The 21,889-nt window shown below is 39.0% G+C and overlaps 1 protein-coding gene across 3 annotated transcripts in view; it reads left to right on the plus strand.

Moving 5' to 3' along the window:
* Positions 1-21,889, plus strand: part of UNK (unk zinc finger) — a 527,926-nt gene that overhangs the window by 32,983 nt on the left and 473,054 nt on the right. For all 3 annotated transcript variants that reach the window (XM_053709109.1, XM_053709121.1, XM_053709114.1), the window contains exon 2: positions 415-624. In XM_053709109.1, coding sequence (XP_053565084.1) covers positions 415-624 — 210 coding nt within the window. The remainder of the gene's footprint in view (positions 1-414; positions 625-21,889) is intronic.

Raw genomic sequence — 21,889 nt, forward strand, 5'->3', positions numbered from 1 at the left:
CTAAGTGCTAATTTTGCAAAACAACTATTTTTTTTTAACGCAATGTTTCTTTTTATGGTTTCTTTGATTTAACATATTTGTTAATACTGATGGAGTACTGTTTCGTATACCTTTACCACTTATATAGTCTGCAGACACTGATGCCTCCTAGTGTTCAAAAGCATTCTTGTAAAACTGCTACCATGAAGTACCCCTACCTCTACATACTTAGGTATTCTCTTCAATGAAGAATACAGTGGGAATGAAGTAAATGTTATAGTATTAAATTTTAAACTTTAAAAAAAAATTGTATGCTCAGAGTCAGGAAAAAAAATGTTTTTCATCTCCCTTTAAATAATAAAAATCTCCTGTGTGAATTGAACTTTGTATGTTATTTTCAGAAGCTTCATTCATACAAGTTTTCCCCCCACCCAGGTACCTGAAGGAGTTCCGGACTGAGCAGTGTCCTCTATTTGTTCAGCACAAGTGCACCCAGCACCGGCCATACACTTGCTTCCACTGGCACTTCGTAAATCAGCGTCGGCGGAGGTCGGTGAGAAGGCGAGATGGGACCTTTAACTATAGCCCAGATATCTACTGCACAAAGTACGATGAAACCACAGGCCTGTGCCCAGAGGGAGATGAGTGAGTACCTTTGCCATAGATATGTCACCATATGACATGTGAGAGTCACATATGGATTAATTAGCACATCAGATGCTCAGTAATATTGGAAAAGAGCATATATAGAGTAGCGCCCCAACTATACTCAGGGCTGAAGGTTAAATAGAAGCATATATAAATAAAACATATATAAATTCAGTTATAATTTATTTTATCTAAATAAATTCATTCAATTTAAATAATTTTATCTTAAAATAAGACCGATAATTCTGTATATACAAAATATTTATTGAAGCACGATATGTATCACCTTAAAAACTTTTTAAAAACAATTCTAAACAAATAATCCTAAACAAACAATTTATCTAATAACAACAGTTGTGGCCACAACTTTATATTTAAATAATAAAATCGAGTGATTTAGTTTCCCAACTCTGATCCTTTATAGGCAGTAAGAGGACTCTTATAAATGTCCTGATTAACTCGCTGTGTGCAGTACTCCTTTAGGAATTTATAAAGATACTATGTTCTCAATATTAGTATTAGTTGTTAAATAGTTTCAGTCGAGTGTATACACACTGGGTAACGTCACTCTAGCCGTTAGGTTTTCACAGTCAGTTTTAGATCACAGAACCAATCAGCTATTGGTATTTGGACAACTCCCTTATTTGAATTTCCAATGCCGGTTTGTAACTTTGCAAAGTTATGACAGTAGCAACAATAGTTCTCAGTGTTTGTGCAAGAAATTAAATATTCTCCTTTGTATCCAAACAGTCTCTTTTTATCATTCACTTTCTAACCGCTTTAACTTGTAGAAGAGAAAACGCTCTTACCTCGTCTGTGTCTCCTATTTTCCTTAGGCGGCTTCTTAATTCAAGCCTTACCTGGACACTTTTGAGCGATTCTCTGAAGTTATTGGGTATCGTGGAAAGCTGTATAAGTAGATTGTAGTCCTGACAGCTGCAGCTTGTCTTTGCGGTATGTTCCTAGTTAAATTTCTTCCGATGTTGTAACAGTCAATTCAAAGAGCAGAATTGTAATTCTTCCTTCACTTCTACGCGTTTCAGCATCCCATAGATGCCTTTATCAAGATAAAAGGAAGTTGGCTCTAATCCGTCTTTTATTTCCGCTCATTAAAGGGATAGGTTTCCTTGTTCTTAAAGGGATTGTCATTTCTAAAGCAATTGCATTCGTTGTATTTGGAATGCATATATTCTCTTACTGCCATATTTTATTTTAAGAGTATGGTACACTTCAAGTTATTGTAAAAACTTAATAGTCTAAGTACTCATTACTAAAAAATATAAAAATATATTAAAAATACAGAATAAAATCGGTGTTGCAATTAGTAGAAATAATACAGAAGTTTCACACAACCAATATAAAAAATATATATACACAATCAATAAGAATGAACTCATTGGTATCTGAACTAGATAGAGAATGATAATTATATTAACTTAACGAGTATTATAAAGTAAATTCTACGTCATATTTACATTATAGAGGAATCATAAGGCAAAATACTTTTAAAATGTATTTAAAATTGATTCAATCTTAATATTTATAAATTATCTAAAAATATTTCATCACACTGAATTTCTATATTATTGCACTAATTTATCAAATATTTTTCCAATACTATACATAAAATTCTATATTTTCATTAAGGGGAATCATAAGATGATTTATTTTTAAATTTATTCAAAAATAATTCATGCATCTTTTTCATCACAATGGATTTCAACGTTATTATAAAAATCAATTATTCAAACTATAAAATCATTTTAATGTTTAAAATATCTAAAACATTTCATTATCTCCGTTAGTAGAAATATCTAAAATTTCTAAAATATCTAAAATATCAGAAATATCTAAAAAATCCAAGTTATCTTAAAATATATCTATCTAAAATAATGGTTATATTCATCAAATAAAGGTTATATTCATCAAATAAAGGTTATATTCATCAAATAAATGGGTTTAAATCCAATTCAGCATTTAGGCCATTTGGAGTTAGGGTATTAAAATTAAAGATCAATTCAGCTTCAGTGAGGAGGAGGCTATTTGTTATATCACCCCCTCTATGTAGATTTACTTTTTTTAGGCCCCAATATTTTAAACCTTTAGTACTCTGATTATGGCAGTCTTTAAAATGCTTGGATAGCAAGTGATCCTCAAAACCCCATTCAATATTAAGTAGGTGTTGTCTTATCCTGTCCCTTAATGGGCGACTCGTTTGACCTATATATTGTTTTTCGCATGGACATTGGATTATGTACACCATATTATTGTCTGTGCATCTTAGAATCTCTGTAATATTAAATTTAAAATTGGAGTGGCTAGCTTGTACACTTTTAGTTTTCTTGCTAAACTTGCAGGCCTTACAGCTCAAGCAAGGGAAAAAACCTTCCAGTTTTTGACCTGTTAGAGTGATATCCCTCTTATTTCCTTTCTTTTGGCAAAATTCACTTGGGGACAGTAAGTTTTTTAGAGATTTCGCTTTTTTATATATTATTTGTGGTTTTTCGCTAATTTGGTCACAGAGTAAAGGATCTTTTTTAACTAGGTACCAATGCTTATTTAAAATTTTCTTAATTAACTTATAATCAGAGCTAAAACTAGTGATAAAAGCTGTGTCTTTAATGGAGATTTCTTGACCCTTGACACAGCTTTTATCACTAGTTTTAGCTCTGATTATACGTTAATTAAGAAAATTTTAAATAAGCATTGGTACCTAGTTAAAAAAGATCCTAAAATGCCTAAATGCTGAATTGGATTTAAACCCATTTATTTGATGAATATAACCTTTATTTGATGAATATAACCATTATTTTAGATAGATATATTTTAAGATAACTTGGATTTTTTAGATATTTCTGATATTTTAGATATTTTAGAAATTTTAGATATTTCTACTAACGGAGATAATGAAATGTTTTAGATATTTTAAACATTAAAATGATTTTATAGTTTGAATAATTGATTTTTATAATAACGTTGAAATCCATTGTGATGAAAAAGATGCATGAATTATTTTTGAATAAATTTAAAAATTTAAAAATAAATCATCTTATGATTCCCCTTAATGAAAATATAGAATTTTATGTATAGTATTGGAAAAATATTTGATAAATTAGTGCAATAATATAGAAATTCAGTGTGATGAAATATTTTTAGATAATTTATAAATATTAAGATTGAATCAATTTTAAATACATTTTAAAAGTATTTCGCCTTATGATTCCTCTATAATGTAAATATGACGTAGAATTTACTTTATAATACTCGTTAAGTTAATATAATTATCATTCTCTATCTAGCTCAGATACCAATGAGTTCATTCTTATTGATTGTGTATATATATTTTTTATATTGGTTGTGTGAAACTTCTGTATTATTTCTACTAATTGCAACACCGATTTTATTCTGTATTTTTAATATATTTTTATATTTTTTAGTAATGAGTACTTAGACTATTAAGTTTTTACAATAACTTGAAGTGTACCATACTCTTAAAATAAAATATGGCAGTAAGAGAATATATGCATTCCAAATACAACGAATGCAATTGCTTTAGAAATGACAATCCCTTTAAGAACAAGGAAACCTATCCCTTTAATGAGCGGAAATAAAAGACGGATTAGAGCCAACTTCCTTTCATCTTGATAAAGGCATCTATGGGATGCTGAAACGCGTAGAAGTGAAGGAAGAATTACAATTCTGCTCTTTGAATTGACTGTTACAACATCGGAAGAAATTTAACTAGGAACATACCGCAAAGACAAGCTGCAGCTGTCAGGACTACAATCTACTTATACAGCTTTCCACGATACCCAATAACTTCAGAGAATCGCTCAAAAGTGTCCAGGTAAGGCTTGAATTAAGAAGCCGCCTAAGGAAAATAGGAGACACAGACGAGGTAAGAGCGTTTTCTCTTCTACAAGTTAAAGCGGTTAGAAAGTGAATGATAAAAAGAGACTGTTTGGATACAAAGGAGAATATTTAATTTCTTGCACAAACACTGAGAACTATTGTTGCTACTGTCATAACTTTGCAAAGTTACAAACCGGCATTGGAAATTCAAATAAGGGAGTTGTCCAAATACCAATAGCTGATTGGTTCTGTGATCTAAAACTGACTGTGAAAACCTAACGGCTAGAGTGACGTTACCCAGTGTGTATACACTCGACTGAAACTATTTAACAACTAATACTAATATTGAGAACATAGTATCTTTATAAATTCCTAAAGGAGTACTGCACACAGCGAGTTAATCAGGACATTTATAAGAGTCCTCTTACTGCCTATAAAGGATCAGAGTTGGGAAACTAAATCACTCGATTTTATTATTTAAATATAAAGTTGTGGCCACAACTGTTGTTATTAGATAAATTGTTTGTTTAGGATTATTTGTTTAGAATTGTTTTTAAAAAGTTTTTAAGGTGATACATATCGTGCTTCAATAAATATTTTGTATATACAGAATTATCGGTCTTATTTTAAGATAAAATTATTTAAATTGAATGAATTTATTTAGATAAAATAAATTATAACTGAATTTATATATGTTTTATTTATATATGCTTCTATTTAACCTTCAGCCCTGAGTATAGTTGGGGCGCTACTCTATATATGCTCTTTTCCAATTTTAGTGATTTGAACGTTTTTTGAGGGGATAACGTTTTAATTGAGTAAGTTAAGAAGGTAGTATATTAGTGAGATCCAGAGGAACGAAGTGTATTCAGATGCTCAGTAATAAAGCCCTATTTTTTAATGCACCTTATATAGATTGTTCAAATACAGTTTAGAATGAGGCTGGAAATGTCTCATATAAATAACTACGTCTTTACTGTCAGTGATACCATCAAATTTTAATGTATTCACCATATTGACAGAGGACTTCAGTCATCTGTTGCATTACTCAAAGGTTAACTAAAGTCTTTTTATTTATACATGCAGAATAATTTATTTTTCTTTCTAATGGTAGTGACGCAGACACACTACACCAGTTTTTATTGTGGAATTGCGTGATACAATTATACTATCGTAAAGAAAAACAAAAGAAGAATACAAACATTATTCTTGAGACATTTTTGAACTTCTAAGGTTACAATCCTCTCCCCCCCCCATTAGCAACAAACTCATGGACCCTAGATTCATATATGAAAATAGATATAGGGATATTGTAAAATGGAAACATAACAAGTCTATGTAAGTTGAGTATTATGAAATTTATAGTTAAAGAACCAAAACCATACCTATTAACTTTAATGAATAACTAATATATGTGGCACCTTGCTCATACATATTTGGTGTGGGAAGAGGGGATATGATCACTATATTTAAAAGGGTATAGTGATAAAGGGGTGAGATAAGATACCATATGGATAAGCTAAGGGATTAGAGAGTTACCTCATAACAAGTACAGGAATGGGGTACTGTACTGAACAATATAGGCTATAGGGCTAAGTGGTAACGAGTAGGAGAAGTATTCAAATTCCCTAGGGCTTCAGGCTATAAAGGAATCATGACTCCCCTGCTTTTTTTTGTTTATTATGTCTGCTCCCGCGGCTCCAGATGCAACCTTGCAAAGAATAGGGAGGCGTATTACCTGAGCCGTCAGACAGTTCACCCTCTGAGTCAGGAGATTTTCAATCAGTTGTCAGGTGGGGTAGTCCAGATATACACCTCATGGCTTCTCAACAAAATTTCAAGCTCCCAAGATATGGGTCAAGATCAAGGGACCCTCAGATGGAGTTGAGTCCTTGGCATTATCGTCTGATTTATCTGTTCCCCGATTGTTCTCCTGCCCAGAGTGCTAGCACGTCTCAAGCATGAGAGGGTATCTGTGATTCTCATAGCTCCAGCGCACAGAACCTGGTACGCCGATTTGGTGCAGATTTCCAACGACTCTCTGTGGCGTCTTCATCTGATTCTGGACTTTCTATCTCTTTCATCTAAATATTCAATCACTCAGTTTAACTGCTTGGAGATTGGAACGGTTGATCCTTTCTCAAAGGGTTTTTCCTGATTCAGTTATTGATACCTTGATTCAAGCCCGTTACTGTACGGATTTATCACAAGGTTTGGAAGGAGTATTTTATCATGGTGTTCTGCTCCTGGCTATTCCCGGCATTCTGTGAGATTTCCAAGAATTTTGCAGTTTCTTCTGGAGTGCCCAGAGAAGGGCTTATCAGCTAGTTCTCTTAAGGGTCAGATTTTGGCTTCTTCTGTTCTGTTACATAGAAAGTTAGATCGTCTTCAGGATGTTCAGTCTTTTGTTCAAGCTTTAGTTCGAATTTATCCTATGATCAAACCTATTGCTCCTCCTTGGAATATTAATTTGGTTCTCAGAGTGTTAAGAGTACCCTCCATTTGAACCAATGCACTCTCTTGATATCAAGCTGTTGTCCTGGAAAGTTTTGCTTCTTCTCGCTCACAGAGTTTGAGTTATCAGCTTTGTCCTGGGATCCACCTTATTTGGTGTTTCCTAAGGATAAGGCTGTTCTACGGACTAAGTATGGTTTTCTCCCAAAGGTGGTGTTTGCAGACAACATTAATCGGGGAATAGTTGTTTCTTCTCGATGTCCTCACCCTTTTTCTTCCATTAGAAAGAAAACAAAATGTATTCTTACCTGGCAAATTCCTTTCTTTCTTAGTAGTAAGAGTCCCCTAACCCACCCATTTTTACATTTTTGTTGTTGGTGGTGGCAGTCCTTTTTTGCACCTCCTTTTCCTTACTATCTTGCTTCCTTTTCTTCCTATCCTCTGCTATATGTACTACTGGGAGAGTAGGGGAAGTAGGAGGGATACTTAAAGCTCTGGTGTAGGCTGTCTTTGCCTCCTCCTGATGGCCAGGTGACGTAATTCCCAGCAGTAAGGATTGTGGACTCTCACTACCAAGAAAGAGAGGAATTTATTAGGCAAGAAGACATTTTGTTTTTTAAAACATTTGGTAGAAAAAAGGCCGTTGTTTCATTTTGTCAATAAGTTTAGGTTGAGTAAGTGGATTAAAATGCTGTATCGTGCACTGGCTTATGTTCTGGACTAATCACTTCATGGGACTGTGGCATATAACATTATCATTTATGTTGAGAATACATTTGAATAAATGTTTTTTCTTTGTTTTCAAAGCCTTTACCTCCTTTTTTTTTCTTTTTTTTCCCTTTGAACTACAAAAGTGCAGCAGATGAGGGGAGGGGGCTCGAACCCCTATCTCCCACTGTTTATAGTAGAGATACATGTGACCCTCTCATTTGACAGGTTTGAAAGAGGAGAATTGCCTCTTATTAATGAGGGGTCACTTGTCCCTCTAGAGCCAGGATGGGATCTATTACAAAGTGAAGGTGCATGAGGTGATCACACCCCTTTGAATTTTCAGGTGCTCACTGTGTGAAATTGTGATCACCTGCCCCAGTTAACCACCTATAGAGGGTATAATATGACTCTGAAGGAGTTAAAAACGATGCTTCCTGACTCCTCCTTCCCACTGCACTCTTTTTCTTTTTTCCCCTCTCTGTATTACCAGTCTCTCTTTCTGGTTCTCCCAAGACCATACTGAGTATTTAAAGAAAATTGGATAAACATGAAAGCTCCTGTGGGCTCTCCAGAAAGCAGCTTCTCACAAGGATGGGGATGGCTGCAGCTGTAAAATCCTTTCTATCTGAAGCAAACACTACCGAAAATGCATTTTAACTTTTTGGCACTAGTTTTTCATGATTTTGTACTAGTTTAACATGTTTAGCACCAATTAACCCTTATGCAGTGTGTACTGAGAGGGAGGGGGGCATTTATAAAGCCTCCCCCCCCCCCCACAGGGTTATGAGAGAGAACCCCAGTTTGGAAAGCCTTCTCTTTCCAATAGGGGATTTCATACTTCTGTCATCAATAGCCAGTTCATGTTAACTTGTAGTTTTACAATGATTTGTTTTCTACAAGTTTAGCATGTTAAACAAAAACAAAAAAAAGTGTTAGTCAATGTCATTAATTTCTTTCATGTAAGTGGCAAGAGTCCATGAGCTAGTGACGTATGGGATATACATTCCGACCAGGAGGGGGCAAAGTTTCCCAAACCTCAAAATGCCTATAAATACACTTCCCATCTCACTCATACTTCAGTTTTTCAAACTTTGCCTTCGTTGGAGGATGGTGAAGCAAGTCGTGCTTGATTTCTTCTGTGAAAGGCGCTTCTAAACATTTTGAAGCCCAATTCCTCTCAAAGTACAATGTTTGTCTGAGGGATGTGAAGGGAGTATTGCCTGATGATGTCATGTTTTCACCTATGGGAAATCTATTCTAAGGCTCTCTGTAAATTCGGTTGAGGGGATTCATCTGCCACCTCCCTTTACAGATCGACATTTATACTCCTCTACCATTACCTCTGCTGATATGTTTCCGTAATGGTTTGGCTGTCTGCTATATGTGGATGGGTGTCTTCAGGTAAGTATATATTATTTTTTAAGACACTCTCCGCTATGTTTGGCACTTTTATATTTAAAAGTTTTATATATATATTGCATATATTTGCCATGAGTCAGGTCTATGTTTATTTCCCTTTGCAGTCTAACAGTTATAGCATGGAAATTATATTTTTGGGAGATATTATTAGTAATTTTTTTCTTACCTGGGGTTCCAGCTAGTTGTAACTTCTGACTTGTTATTTAAAATTTTGCGGGCAAATTAGACTCGCAATGGCGAACAATGCTTCTATTTATTGCTTTATTTTTGGCGAGGAGGTTGCGTTTGTTGTGACGCGAGTCACGTAATTTCTTGGGTCTTTAGTGACGCAATTTTTTTGGCGCGCCTGTTATGACGTAAGTCGTGTCATTTCTTGTTAACTTTGGCGACAAAAGTTTTTTTCTCTCTGCATTTGCGTCATCTTTGCGTAATTGTTGGCGCCAAAAAATTGTTACATTAAGTCTCTCCCTCTTTTGCTCTCTGCTTTTGTTTACAGAGGGCTATGATGTTTGCTTTTGATTTTATTTTCATTTAAGTATTTTAGCATAAGCATTTTTCCCATTCCTGAAACTGCTATTTCCATCTTAATGGGAGGAGAGTCCACTGCTCAATTCATTACTTTTGGGAATTAAGAACCTGGCCACCTGGAGGAGGCATAGACACCCCAGCCAAAGGCTTAAATACCTCCCCCACTCCCCTCATTCCCCAGTCATTCTTTGCCTTTTGTCACAGGAGGTTGGCAGAGAACTGTCGGAAGATTCGGAGTAGTCTCTTATGAAGGGTAGTACTCTTCGAAATGGGACTGGAGTTTTAAGTAGTCCTGGCAGCCTCTTAGTGAGAGCATTGAAAGTTAGACTCCGGAGATGCAGGGAGAGTCTTTTTGCGAACCCATCCCGACTTAGATTAACAGCTCCATAAGCAATCAGCGTTGACGAGTTTCGGTGCCTGCTTTCTGCTCTCAAGTCCATGTCAGGAGCGATGCTACTATCTGTCACACTTGAAAGGCCACGTTCCTGTTCCACGGTGTTGATTCTGCTAAGATCGTTTGATTTATACATATATACTAATAACGTAAGAAGACAGGGTCACAGTGTGTCTCCTTTATATGTATAGAATCAAGAGCAATACCCTCGGAAAGGGGCTAATTGAATGGGGGGGGGGGGTCTTTTTATGCATAATATTGTTTATTGTGTTTTCTCTTGTAAGGTGTATCCAGTCCACGGATTCATCCATTACTTGTGGGATATTCTCCTTCCCAACAGGAAGCTGCAAGAGGATCACCCACAGCAGAGCTGTCTATATAGCTCCTCCCCTAACTGCCACCCCCAGTCATTCTCTTGCAGCTCTCGACAAGAAAGGAAGTATCAAGAGAGATATGGTGAATTAGTGTAGTTTATCTTCAATCAAAAGTTTGTTATTTTTAAACGGTACCGGCGTTGTACTGTTTTTACCTCAGGCAGAAATTAGAAGAAGAGTTTTGCTTGAGGTTTTTGATGATCTTAGCAGGTTGTAACTAAGGTCCACTGCTGTTCTCACACATAACTGAAGAGTATGGGAAAACTTCAGCTGGGGGAACGGCCTGCAGTATTAACTGCTCTGAGGTATGTTCAGTATATTTTTTTCTAGAGAGAAGATAAGGTCTAGAAAATGCTGACAGTGTCTGATATATTTAAGGTAATCCTGATTGCAGTGATGTAACAAACGACTGGCATCATGCTTGGAGTAAAGGGTAATATTCATGTTACTTGCTCTTATGGCTTAGTATGTAAAACGTTTGCATGATATATAAAGAACGTTTTTTTACTAAGGGTGATAAATCTTTATTTGGGGCCTGGTTTTGCACATGACTGGCTAGATTTCTCCTAGGAGTAGTTATTTATGGCCCTTTCACTTTGAGTGCATGGTGGGAGGGGCCTATTTTCGCGCTCTAATTGCGAAGTAGTTTTTACTTTCTGAGACATCCAGCTTCCCTAAAGGAGTCCCCTGACATATTGGACCTCTGTAAAGGGGTTTTGTGCCTACAAAAGTCGTTTTATGGGAAGGTAGGAGCCACAGTAGAGCTGTGGCAGTTTGCTTGTGACTGTTATAACAGTTTTACCGTTTTTCTGCTTCGTTTTTGAGCCTGAGGGGTTAATCATCCATTTGCAAGTGGGTGCAATGCTATTTTAGTCTGTTATACACACTGTAAAAATTTCGTAGAGTTAACTGCTTTTTTTCACTGTTTTGCAGTTTTTGTGTTTGTTTTTTTCCTTTAAAGGCACAGTACCGTTTTTTATATTCTGCTTTTTCACATTAATTAAAGTGTTTTCCAAGCTTGCTGGTCTCATTACTAGTCTGTTAAACATGTCTGACATAGAGGAAACTCCTTGTTCATTATGTTTAGAAGCCATTGTGGAACCCCCTCTTAGAATGTGTACCAAATGCACTGATCTTACTATAAATTATAAAGACCATATTCTGGCTTTAAAAGATTTATCACCAGAGGAAATTGACAAGGGGGAAGTTATGCCGACTAAATCCCCACGGTCAGAGCCTATAACTCCCGCTCAAGGGACGCCAAGTACATCTAGCGCGCCCATTGCGTATACTTTACAAGACATGGCGGCAGTTATGAATCATACCCTTACAGAGGTATTGTCCAAACTGCCAGGGTTACAAGGAAAGCGAGACAGCTCTGGGGCTAGAACAAATACAGAGCTCTCTGACGCTTTAGTAGCTATGTCTGATATACCCTCACAATGTGCAGAAGCCGAAGCAGGAGAGCTTCTATCTGTGGGTGATTTTTCTGACTCAGGGAAGACACTTCAACCTGATTCTGATATGTCTACATTTAAATTTAAGCTTGAACACCTCCGCGTGTTGCTCAGGGAGGTTTTAGCAACTCTGGATGACTGTGATGCCATTGTAGTCCCAGAGAAATTGTGTAAATTGGATAAATACTATGCAGTGCCTGTTTACACTGATGTTTTTCCAATACCTAAGAGGTTTTAAGAAATTATTACTAAGGAATGGGATAGACCAGGTGTACCGTTATCTCCCCCTCCTGTTTTTTAAAAGATGTTTCCAATAGATGCCGCTACACAGGACTTGTGGCAAATGGTCCCTAAGGTGGAGGAAGCAGTCTCTACCCTAGCGAAGCGTACAACTATCCCTGTCGAGGACAGTTGTGCTTTTCTAGATCCAATGGACAAAAAATTAGAGGGTTACCTTAAGAATTTTTATTCAACAAGGTTTTATTCTCCAGCCTCTTGCATGCATTGCCCCTGTCACTGCTGCTGCGGCCTTCTGGTTTGAGTCTCTAGAAGAGGCTCTACAGGTAGAAACCCCATTGGATGATATCCTTGACAAGCTTAAAGCTCTTAAGCTAGCCAATTAATTTGTTTTTGACGCTGTTGTTCATTTAACCAAGCTAACGGCTAAGAACTCAGGTTTTGCTATTCAGGCGCGTAGTGCGCTATGGCTTAAATCCTGGTCAGCTGACGTTACTTCAAAGTATAAGCTTCTCAACATTCCCTTCAAGGGGCAGACCCTATTCGGGCCTGGACTGAAGGCGATCATTTCTGATATTACTGGAGGAAAAGGTCACGCCCTTCCTCAGGATAGGTCCAACAAATTAAGGACCAAACAGACTAATTTTCGTGCCTTTCGAAACTTCAAGAGTGGCGCAGCTTCAACTTCCTCTAATACAAAACAAGATGGAAATTTTGCCCAGTCCAAGCTGGTCTGGAGACCTAACCAGGCTTGGAACAAAGGAAAGCAGGCCAAAAAAAAACCTGCTGCTGCCTCTAAGACAGCATGAAAGATCAGCCCCCGATCCGAAAACGGATCTAGTAGGGGGCAGACTTTCTCTCTTCGCCCAGGCTTGGGCAAGAGATGTCCAGGATCCCTGGGCGTTGGAAATTGTGTCCCAGGGATATCTTCTGGACTTCAAAGCTTCTTCCCCAAAAGGGAGATTTCATCTCTCACAATTATCTGCAAAGCAGATAAAGAGAGAGGCATTCTTACATTGTGTTCAAGACCTCCTAGTTATGGGAGTGATCCACCCAGTTCCAAAGGAGGAACAGGGGCAAGGCTTCTATTCAAATCTGTTTGTAGTTCCCAAGAAAGAGGGAACCTTCAGACCAATCTTAGATCTCAAGATCCTAAACAAATTTCTCAGGGTCCCATCCTTCAAGATGGAGACTATTCGAACCATCCTACCTATGATCCAGGAGGGTCAATATATGACTACCGTGGACTTAAAATAAAGGATGCTTATCTTCACATTCCGATACACAGAGATCATCATCGGCTTCTCAGGTTCGCCTTCCTAGACAGGCATTACCAGTTTGTGGCTCTTCCCTTTGGGTTAGCTACGGCACCAAGAACCTTTACGAAGGTTCTAGGGTCACTCCTAGCGGTCCTAAGGCCGCGGGGTATAGCAGTAGCCCCTTACCTAGACGACATTCTGATACAGGCGTCGAATTTTCAAATCACCAGGTCCCATACGGACATTGTTCTGGCATTCCTGAGGTCTCATGGGTGGAAAGTGAACAAAGAAAAGAGTTCTCTATCCCCTCGCACAAGAGTTTCCTTCCTAGGAACTCTGATAGATTCTGTAGAAATGAAGATTTACCTGACAGAGGCCAGGTTGTCAAAACTTCTAAATTCCTGCCGTGTTCTTTATTCTACTTCTCGCCCTTCAGTGGCTCAGTGTATGGAAGTAATCAGCTTAATGGTAGCGGCAATGGACATAGTTCCATTTGCCCGCCTACATCTCAGACCACTGCAACTCTGCATGCTCAGTCAGTGGAATGGGGATTACACGGATTTGTCCCCTCTACTAAATCTGGATCAAGAGACCAGGGATTCTCTTCTCTGGTGGCTATCTCGGGTCCATCTGTCCAAGGGTATGACCTTCTGCAGGCCAGATTGGACAATAGTAACGACAGATGCCAGCCTTTTGGGCTGGGGTGCAGTCTGGAACTCCCTGAAGGCTCAGGGCTCGTGGACTCAGGAGGAGGCACTCCTTCCGATAAACATTCTGGAACTAAGAGCGATATTCAATGCTCTTCAGGCTTGGCCTCAGCTTGCTGCGGTCAGGTTAATCAGATTTCAGTCGGACAATATCACGACTGTAGCCTACATCAACCATCAAGGGGGAACAAGGAGTTCCCTAGCAATGTTGGAGGTTTCAAAAATAATTCTAGGTGCAGAGGATCACTCTTGCCATCTATCAGCTATCCATATCCCAGGAGTAGAGAACTGGGAGGCGGATTTTCTAAGTCGGCAGACTTTTCATCCGGGGGAGTGGGAACTCCATCCGGAGGTGTTTGCACAGTTGATTCAACTTTGGGGCAAACCAGAATTGGATCTCATGGCGTCTCGTCAGAACACCAAGCTTCCTTGTTACGGATCCAGGTCCAGGGATCCCAAGGCAGCGCTGATAGATGCTCTAGCAGTGCCTTGGTCCTTCAACCTGGCTTATGTGTTTCCACCGTTTCCTCTGCTCCCTCGTCTGATTGCCAAGAAGCAGGAGAGAGCTTCTGTGATTTTGATAGCACCTGCGTGGCCACGCAGGACTTGGTATGAAGATCTGGTGGACATGTCATCCCTTCCACCATGGACTCTGCCGCTGAGGCAGGACCTTCTCCTTCAGGGTCCTTTCAACCATCCAAATCTAATTTCTCTGTGTCTGACTGCTTGGAGATTGAACGCTTGATTTTATCAAAACGGGGTTTCTCCGAGTCGGTCATTGATACCTTAATTCAGGCTCGAAAGCCTGTCACCAGGTGTCACAGCTGCTGATAATCAGAAATGTTCTGGAATCCGCTGACAAAAAGGATGTGTTGTCACCAAAGAACAGCAGGCTTCTGTTGTCTGCAAAGCTCCAGTCTGAAAGGGGGAGGCGTCCAGGTGCACACTGAATCTGAAGGCAGACTTCCAGGTTATGCTGCAGGAAGCAGCTGAACAAGGCAGTAAGTGGCTCAAATGAAACCAGGGGAGGTTCCTCAATAACAAGCAATGAGCAAATGAGCTAGGATGCTTATAAAGGAACACAACAGGCATAATTAAAGGGACAGGCTGTAAAGAGATACTGATATTATGACAGGTCCCCCACACAAGGAAAATCTCCAGGTTTTATTTCCAGGAGTCGATTCAGAAAGAGGGTCTCTCAAGATGCCTCCGATGAAAAAGCGAGACCAACAGAAATGTTAGTGGCAGGCTCCCAAGAATCCTCCTCATGCGAATACCCCTCCCAATGGACTAAATACTGAATTACACCCCGAAACACTCTAGAATCCAGAATTTCAGAGACCTCATACTCATCTTCGTCAGATAGGGACTGAACCGAATCCGGAATGGATAATGGAACAGATCGGACAGAAGTATAAGGTTTAATCATGGCAACGTGGAATGAAGGGTGTATGCGATACCTTTCTAGTAACCGTAGTACAACAGCGTTGGAGTTAATGATTTTTTCTATGGGAAAAAAAGATGAAATTTCCTGGAGATAGAACAGTTCTCTGTGGTTCAATATGGTTATGGGGTGTTCTCTGTCTTGACAGAGCATCTGCTTTCCCGTTACGTGATCCAGGTCTGTATTGTATATGGAAGTTAAACCTAGAGAAATACAGACTCCATCTGAGTTGTCTTGATGACAACGTGCGGTTAGTCTGCAAATACTCTAGGTTCTTGTGGTCAGTATATACAAGAATTGGTATATCTGTACCCTCCAACAAGTGCCTCCAATGTTCGAAAGCTGATTTGATCGATAGGAGTTCTTTTTCCCCTATTGGATAGTTAATTTCTGGAGGTGTTAAAGATCGTGAGTAGTAAGCAACCGGATGAACGGGTTCTGTTAAACTTGTCCTTTGAGATAGGATGGCACCTATTGCATACTCCGATGCATCAACTTCTAGGATGTACTGTTTTGTAGGATCTGGGAAATGAAGTATTGGTGCAGTTGTGAAACATTCTTTTAGTAAATCAAATGCTTGTTGTGCATTCAGAGTCCAAACAAAAGGTGTCCCTTTTCCTGTAAGCCTTGTGAGAGGTTTCACTATAGAAGAAAATTTTTTAATAAATTTTCGATAAAAATTCGAAAATCTTAAGAAACTTTGAAGTTCTTTTACATTGGTTGGTTGTGGCCAATTTGTAATGGAGGATATCTTAGTATCTTCCATATTGATACCATCTGCTGTAATTCTGTAACCAAGAAATGATATATCTTGGGTATGAAATGTATATTTTTCTGGTTTTGCATAGAGATGATTCTCTCTTAATCTGGTTAGTACTGTAGTTACATGTTTTATGTGTTCTTGCAAGGATTCTGAGTAAATCAGGATGTCATCCAAGTAGATGATTACACAAACATCCAGTAAATCACGGAAAACCTCATTAATAAAATGTTGAAAGGTTGCTGGGGCGTTGCAGAGGCCGAATGGCATCACAGTGTACTCGTACCAGATATGGTTTGTTCTGTCACAGCTGCTGATAATCAGAAATGTTCTGGAATCTGCTGACAAAAAGGATGTGTTGTCACCAAAGAACAGCAGGCTTCTGTTGTCTGCAAAGCTCCAGTCTGAAAGGGGGAGGCGTCCAGGTGCACACTGAATCTGAAGGCAGACTTCCAAGTTATGCTGCAGGAAGCAGCTGAACAAGGCAGTAAGTGGCTCAAATGAAACCAGGGGAGGTTCCTCAATAACAAGCAATGAGCAAATGAGCTAGGATGCTTATAAAGGAACACAACAGGCATAATTAAAGGGACAGGCTGTAAAGAGATACTGATATTATGACAGGTCCCCCACACAAGGAAAATCTCCAGGTTTTATTTCCAGGAGTCGATTCAGAAAGAGGGTCTCTCAAGATGCCTCCGATGAAAAAGCGAGACCAACAGAAATGTTAGTGGCAGGCTCCCAAGAATCCTCCTCATGCGAATACCCCTCCCAATGGACTAAATACTGAATTACACCCCGAAACACTCTAGAATCCAGAATTTCAGAGACCTCATACTCCTCTTTGTCAGATAGGGACTGAACCGAATCCAGAATGGATGATGGAACAGATCGGACAGAAGTATAAGGTTTAATCATGGCAACGTGGAATGAAGGGTGTATGCGATACCTTTCTAGTAACCGTAGTACAACAGCGTTGCAGTTAATGATTTTTTCTATGGGAAATGGTCCTATATACAACTGATTGAATTTAGCTTTCGTAGCTGGTATTCGTATGTGACGGGTGGATAACCAGACCAAATCCCCGACCTTGTAATCCGGAGCTGGTCGCCGGCGTAAATTGTAGTAGTGTTGATGGCGGGATTGAGCCCGGGTGATATTATCCTGTAATAATTTAAAATTTTGAGCGATGGAATTAACTAAGTTGTTAACAGTAGGACATTGAGCATGCATATTGGGTAGGAGATCATAAGTAGGATGAAATCCATAATTGGCGAAAAAGGGGGAAAGCTGGGTGGAATCACTTTTGGTGTTATTATAGGCAAACTCAGCGGTTGCCAAACAATCAGCCCATTTATCTTGTTGCTGGGAACAGAAAACACGTAAATATTGCTCTAAAGTTTGGTTGGTGCGTTCACATTGGCCATTCGTTTGCGGATGATATGATGTTGTAAGTTTTCTTGTGATATTCAATTTGTCACATAAGGATTGCCAAAATTTAGATGTGAATTGGCTACCACGGTCTGTGAGAATACTTGTTGGTAGTCCATGTAATTTTACAATGTGTGATAAAAACAACTCCGCGGTTTGAGATGCAGTGGGTAAAGCTTGTATGGGCAAGAAATGTGCCATCTTAGTAAATAAATCGATAACTACTAAAATTGTAGTATAAGTCTTTGAATTAGGCAACTCTACTATGAAATCCATAGCGACTTCTTTCCATGGTCGATCGGGTATCGGTAATTACATTAAATATCCATAAGGTTTTTTGTGATCCTTTTTGTTTTGAACACATAAAGTACAAGTTTTAACGTAATTCTCTATTGAGCTCCACATCCACATCTTAGGCCACCAATATTTCCTTTTAATTAAATCATATGTATTTTGTATACCAGGATGTCCATTAAGGACTGAGTCATGGTTTTGTTGTAGAATTACCTTTTGTAAAGTTGGTGGTATATACAAGAGATTCTCAAAATAATATAAACCATCTGGATGTTTTATGAGATTATATTTATTTGTATTAACATCCCTGCTCTGAGCATCCTTTAATTCTTGTGTAAAAGGTTGTATGCAGGAGATGAAATTTCCTGGAGATAGAACAGTTCTCTGTGGTTCAATATGGTTATGGGGTGTTCTCTGTCTTGACAGAGCATCTGCTTTCCCGTTACGTGATCCAGGTCTGTATTGTATATGGAAGTTAAACCTAGAGAAATACAGACTCCATCTGAGTTGTCTTGATGACAACGTGCGGTTAGTCTGCAAATACTCTAGGTTCTTGTGGTCAGTATATACAAGAATTGGTATATCTGTACCCTCCAACAAGTGCCTCCAATGTTCGAAAGCTGATTTGATCGATAGGAGTTCTTTTTCCCCTATTGGATAGTTAATTTCTGGAGGTGTTAAAGATCGTGAGTAGTAAGCAACCGGATGAACGGGTTCTGTTAAACTTGTCCTTTGAGATAGGATGGCACCTATTGCATACTCCGATGCATCAACTTCTAGGATGTACTGTTTTGTAGGATCTGGGAAATGAAGTATTGGTGCAGTTGTGAAACATTCTTTTAGTAAATCAAATGCTTGTTGTGCATTCAGAGTCCAAACAAAAGGTGTCCCTTTTCCTGTAAGCCTTGTGAGAGGTTTCACTATAGAAGAAAATTTTTTAATAAATTTTCGATAAAAATTCGAAAATCTTAAGAAACTTTGAAGTTCTTTTACATTGGTTGGTTGTGGCCAATTTGTAATGGAGGATATCTTAGTATCTTCCATATTGATACCATCTGCTGTAATTCTGTAACCAAGAAATGATATATCTTGGGTATGAAATGTATATTTTTCTGGTTTTGCATAGAGATGATTCTCTCTTAATCTGGTTAGTACTGTAGTTACATGTTTTATGTGTTCTTGCAAGGATTCTGAGTAAATCAGGATGTCATCCAAGTAGATGATTACACAAACATCCAGTAAATCACGGAAAACCTCATTAATAAAATGTTGAAAGGTTGCTGGGGCGTTGCAGAGGCCGAATGGCATCACAGTGTACTCGTACCAGATATGGTTTGTTCTGTCACAGCTGCTGATAATCAGAAATGTTCTGGAATCTGCTGACAAAAAGGATGTGTTGTCACCAAAGAACAGCAGGCTTCTGTTGTCTGCAAAGCTCCAGTCTGAAAGGGGGAGGCGTCCAGGTGCACACTGAATCTGAAGGCAGACTTCCAGGTTATGCTGCAGGAAGCAGCTGAACAAGGCAGTAAGTGGCTCAAATGAAACCAGGGAAGGTTCCTCAATAACAAACAATGAGCAAATGAGCTAGAATGCTTATAAAGGAACACAACAGGCATAATTAAGGGGACAGGCTGTAAAGAGATACTGATTTTATGACACCAGGAAAATCTATCATAAGATATGGTGTACATATCTTCATTGGTGTGAATCCAAGGGTTACTCATGGAGTAAAGTCAGGATTCCTAGGATATTATCTTTTCTCCAAGAAGGATTGGAGAAGGGATTGTCAGCTAGTTCCTTAAAGGGACAGATTTCTGCTCTGTCTATTCTTTTGCACAAGCGTCTGGCGAAAGTTCCAGACGTTCAGGCGTTTTTTCTGGATTTAGTTAGAATCAAGCCTGTGTTTAAACCTGTTGCTCCGCCATGGAGTTTAAATTTAGTTCTTAAAGTTCTTCAAGGGGTTCCGTTTGAACCTCTGCATTCCATAGATATTAAGCTTTTATCTTTGAAAGTTCTGTTTTTGGTAGCTATCTCTTTGGCTCTCTTCGGCCTTACAGTGCGATTCCCCTTATCTGATCTTCCATGCAGATAAGGTAGTTTTGCGTACCAAACCTGGGTTTCTTCCTAAGGTAGTATCTAATAAGAATATCAATCAGGAGATTGTTGTTCCGTCACTATGTCCTAATCCTTCTTCAATGAAGGAATGTCTATTACACAATCTTGACGTGGTTCGTGCTTTAAAGTTTTATTTACAAGCTACTAAGGATTTTCGTCAAACATCTGCATTGTTTGTTGTCTACTCTGGACAGAGGAGAGGCCAAAAGGCTTCAGCAACTTCTCTTTCTTTTTGGTTAAGAAGTATAATCCGCTTAGCTTATGAGACTGCTGGCCAGCAGCCTCCTGAAAGAATTACAGCTCATTCCACTAGAGCGGTGGCTTCCACATGGGCTTTTAAAAATGAGGCTTCTGTTGAACAGATTTGTAAGGCGGCGACTTGGTCTTCGCTTCATACTTTTTCTAAATTCTGCAAATTTGATACTTTTGCTTCTTCAGAGGCTATTTTTGGGACAAAGGTCTTACAGGCAGTGGTGCCTTCCGTTTAAGCACCTGCCTTGTCCCTCCCTTCATCCGTGTCCTATAGCTTTGGTATTGGTATCCCACAAGTAATGGATGAATCCGTGGACTGGATACACCTTACAAGAGAAAACAAAATTTATGCTTACCTGATAAATTTATTTCTCTTGTGGTGTATCCAGTCCACGGCCCGCCCTGTCATTTTAAGGCAGGTGTTTTTTATTTTTAAACTACAGTCACCACTGCACCCTATAGTTTCTCCTTTCTCTTGCTTGTCTTCGGTCGAATGACTGGAGGTGGCAGTTAGGGGAGGAGCCATGAAGACAGCTCTGCTGTGGGTGATCCTCTTGCAGCTTCCTGTTGGGAAGGAGAATATCCTTTAAGTAATGGATGAATCCGTGGACTGGATACACCACAAGAGAAATACATTTATCAGGTAAGCATAAATTTTGTTTTTATGCTGCGTCATGTGTGAGATGAGGCTCTGTCAGTGTGTGAACAGTCAGTTTTCTTAGCAAGAGATTGATGCGGACCTTTTGGCGCGTTTTCTCTCTAGTGCAGGGGCGGTCCTGCATTGCACTCCATGTGACCTGGTGTGGCATCTTTGGAAGAGACAAAGCTGTTTCTCTGTGGTCCGGGTCATAGGATATGTGAGTGCCCTGGCCTTTGGGATATAAAGGTACCATTTAAATTCTATCTAGTCTGCATAAGCGATGGAGGAGTCTATGTTAGAGGGTACTCTCTCTCTCTTTAGCTAAACCTATTAACTGTGTCTATTGTGAGGAGATCCCGGTTGATCCTCCTGCTCAACTCTGTTCCACATGCTTCTATAAAATTGCAATATCTAAAAAGAATAAGATATTTAGTACAACTGAGCCATCCCGAGAGGGTTCTCTGTCCCGAGAGGTGCGTTCCCTACACTCATCTCCAATTGCACATGCAGCTCCCCAGGGCACTACTTATCCTTCCAGAAGAACCTTCGATCCCTAAGCTAGATAGGGTTTATGAGGACAGGGTGGTGCCTCAGACTTTCCCGGTCCCCATTAAAATGGCTTATATTATTAAGAATGAGTGGGAGAAGCTTGGTTCATCCTTTTCTCCTACCTCTTTGAAAAAGCTGTTTCCCGTTCCGGACTCGCAGCTTAAGCTGTGGGGGGCCATTCTTAAGGTGGATGGGCTATCTCCATGCTCCCCAAGAGAGCAATTATTCCTCTTGAGGATAGTTCTTCGTTCAAGGAGCCCATGGATAAAAAGTTGGAGTCCATGTTGAGGATGATGTTCCAACTCACGGGGTTCATTTTTCAACTGGCAACGGTGGTCGCTGTGGTGGCTGGTGCTTCTACCTATTGGTGTGATGCTCTCTCAGCTTT

The sequence above is a fragment of the Bombina bombina genome, chromosome 1 (genome assembly GCF_027579735.1).
Source record: "Bombina bombina isolate aBomBom1 chromosome 1, aBomBom1.pri, whole genome shotgun sequence".
NCBI classification, from domain to species: domain Eukaryota; kingdom Metazoa; phylum Chordata; class Amphibia; order Anura; family Bombinatoridae; genus Bombina; species Bombina bombina.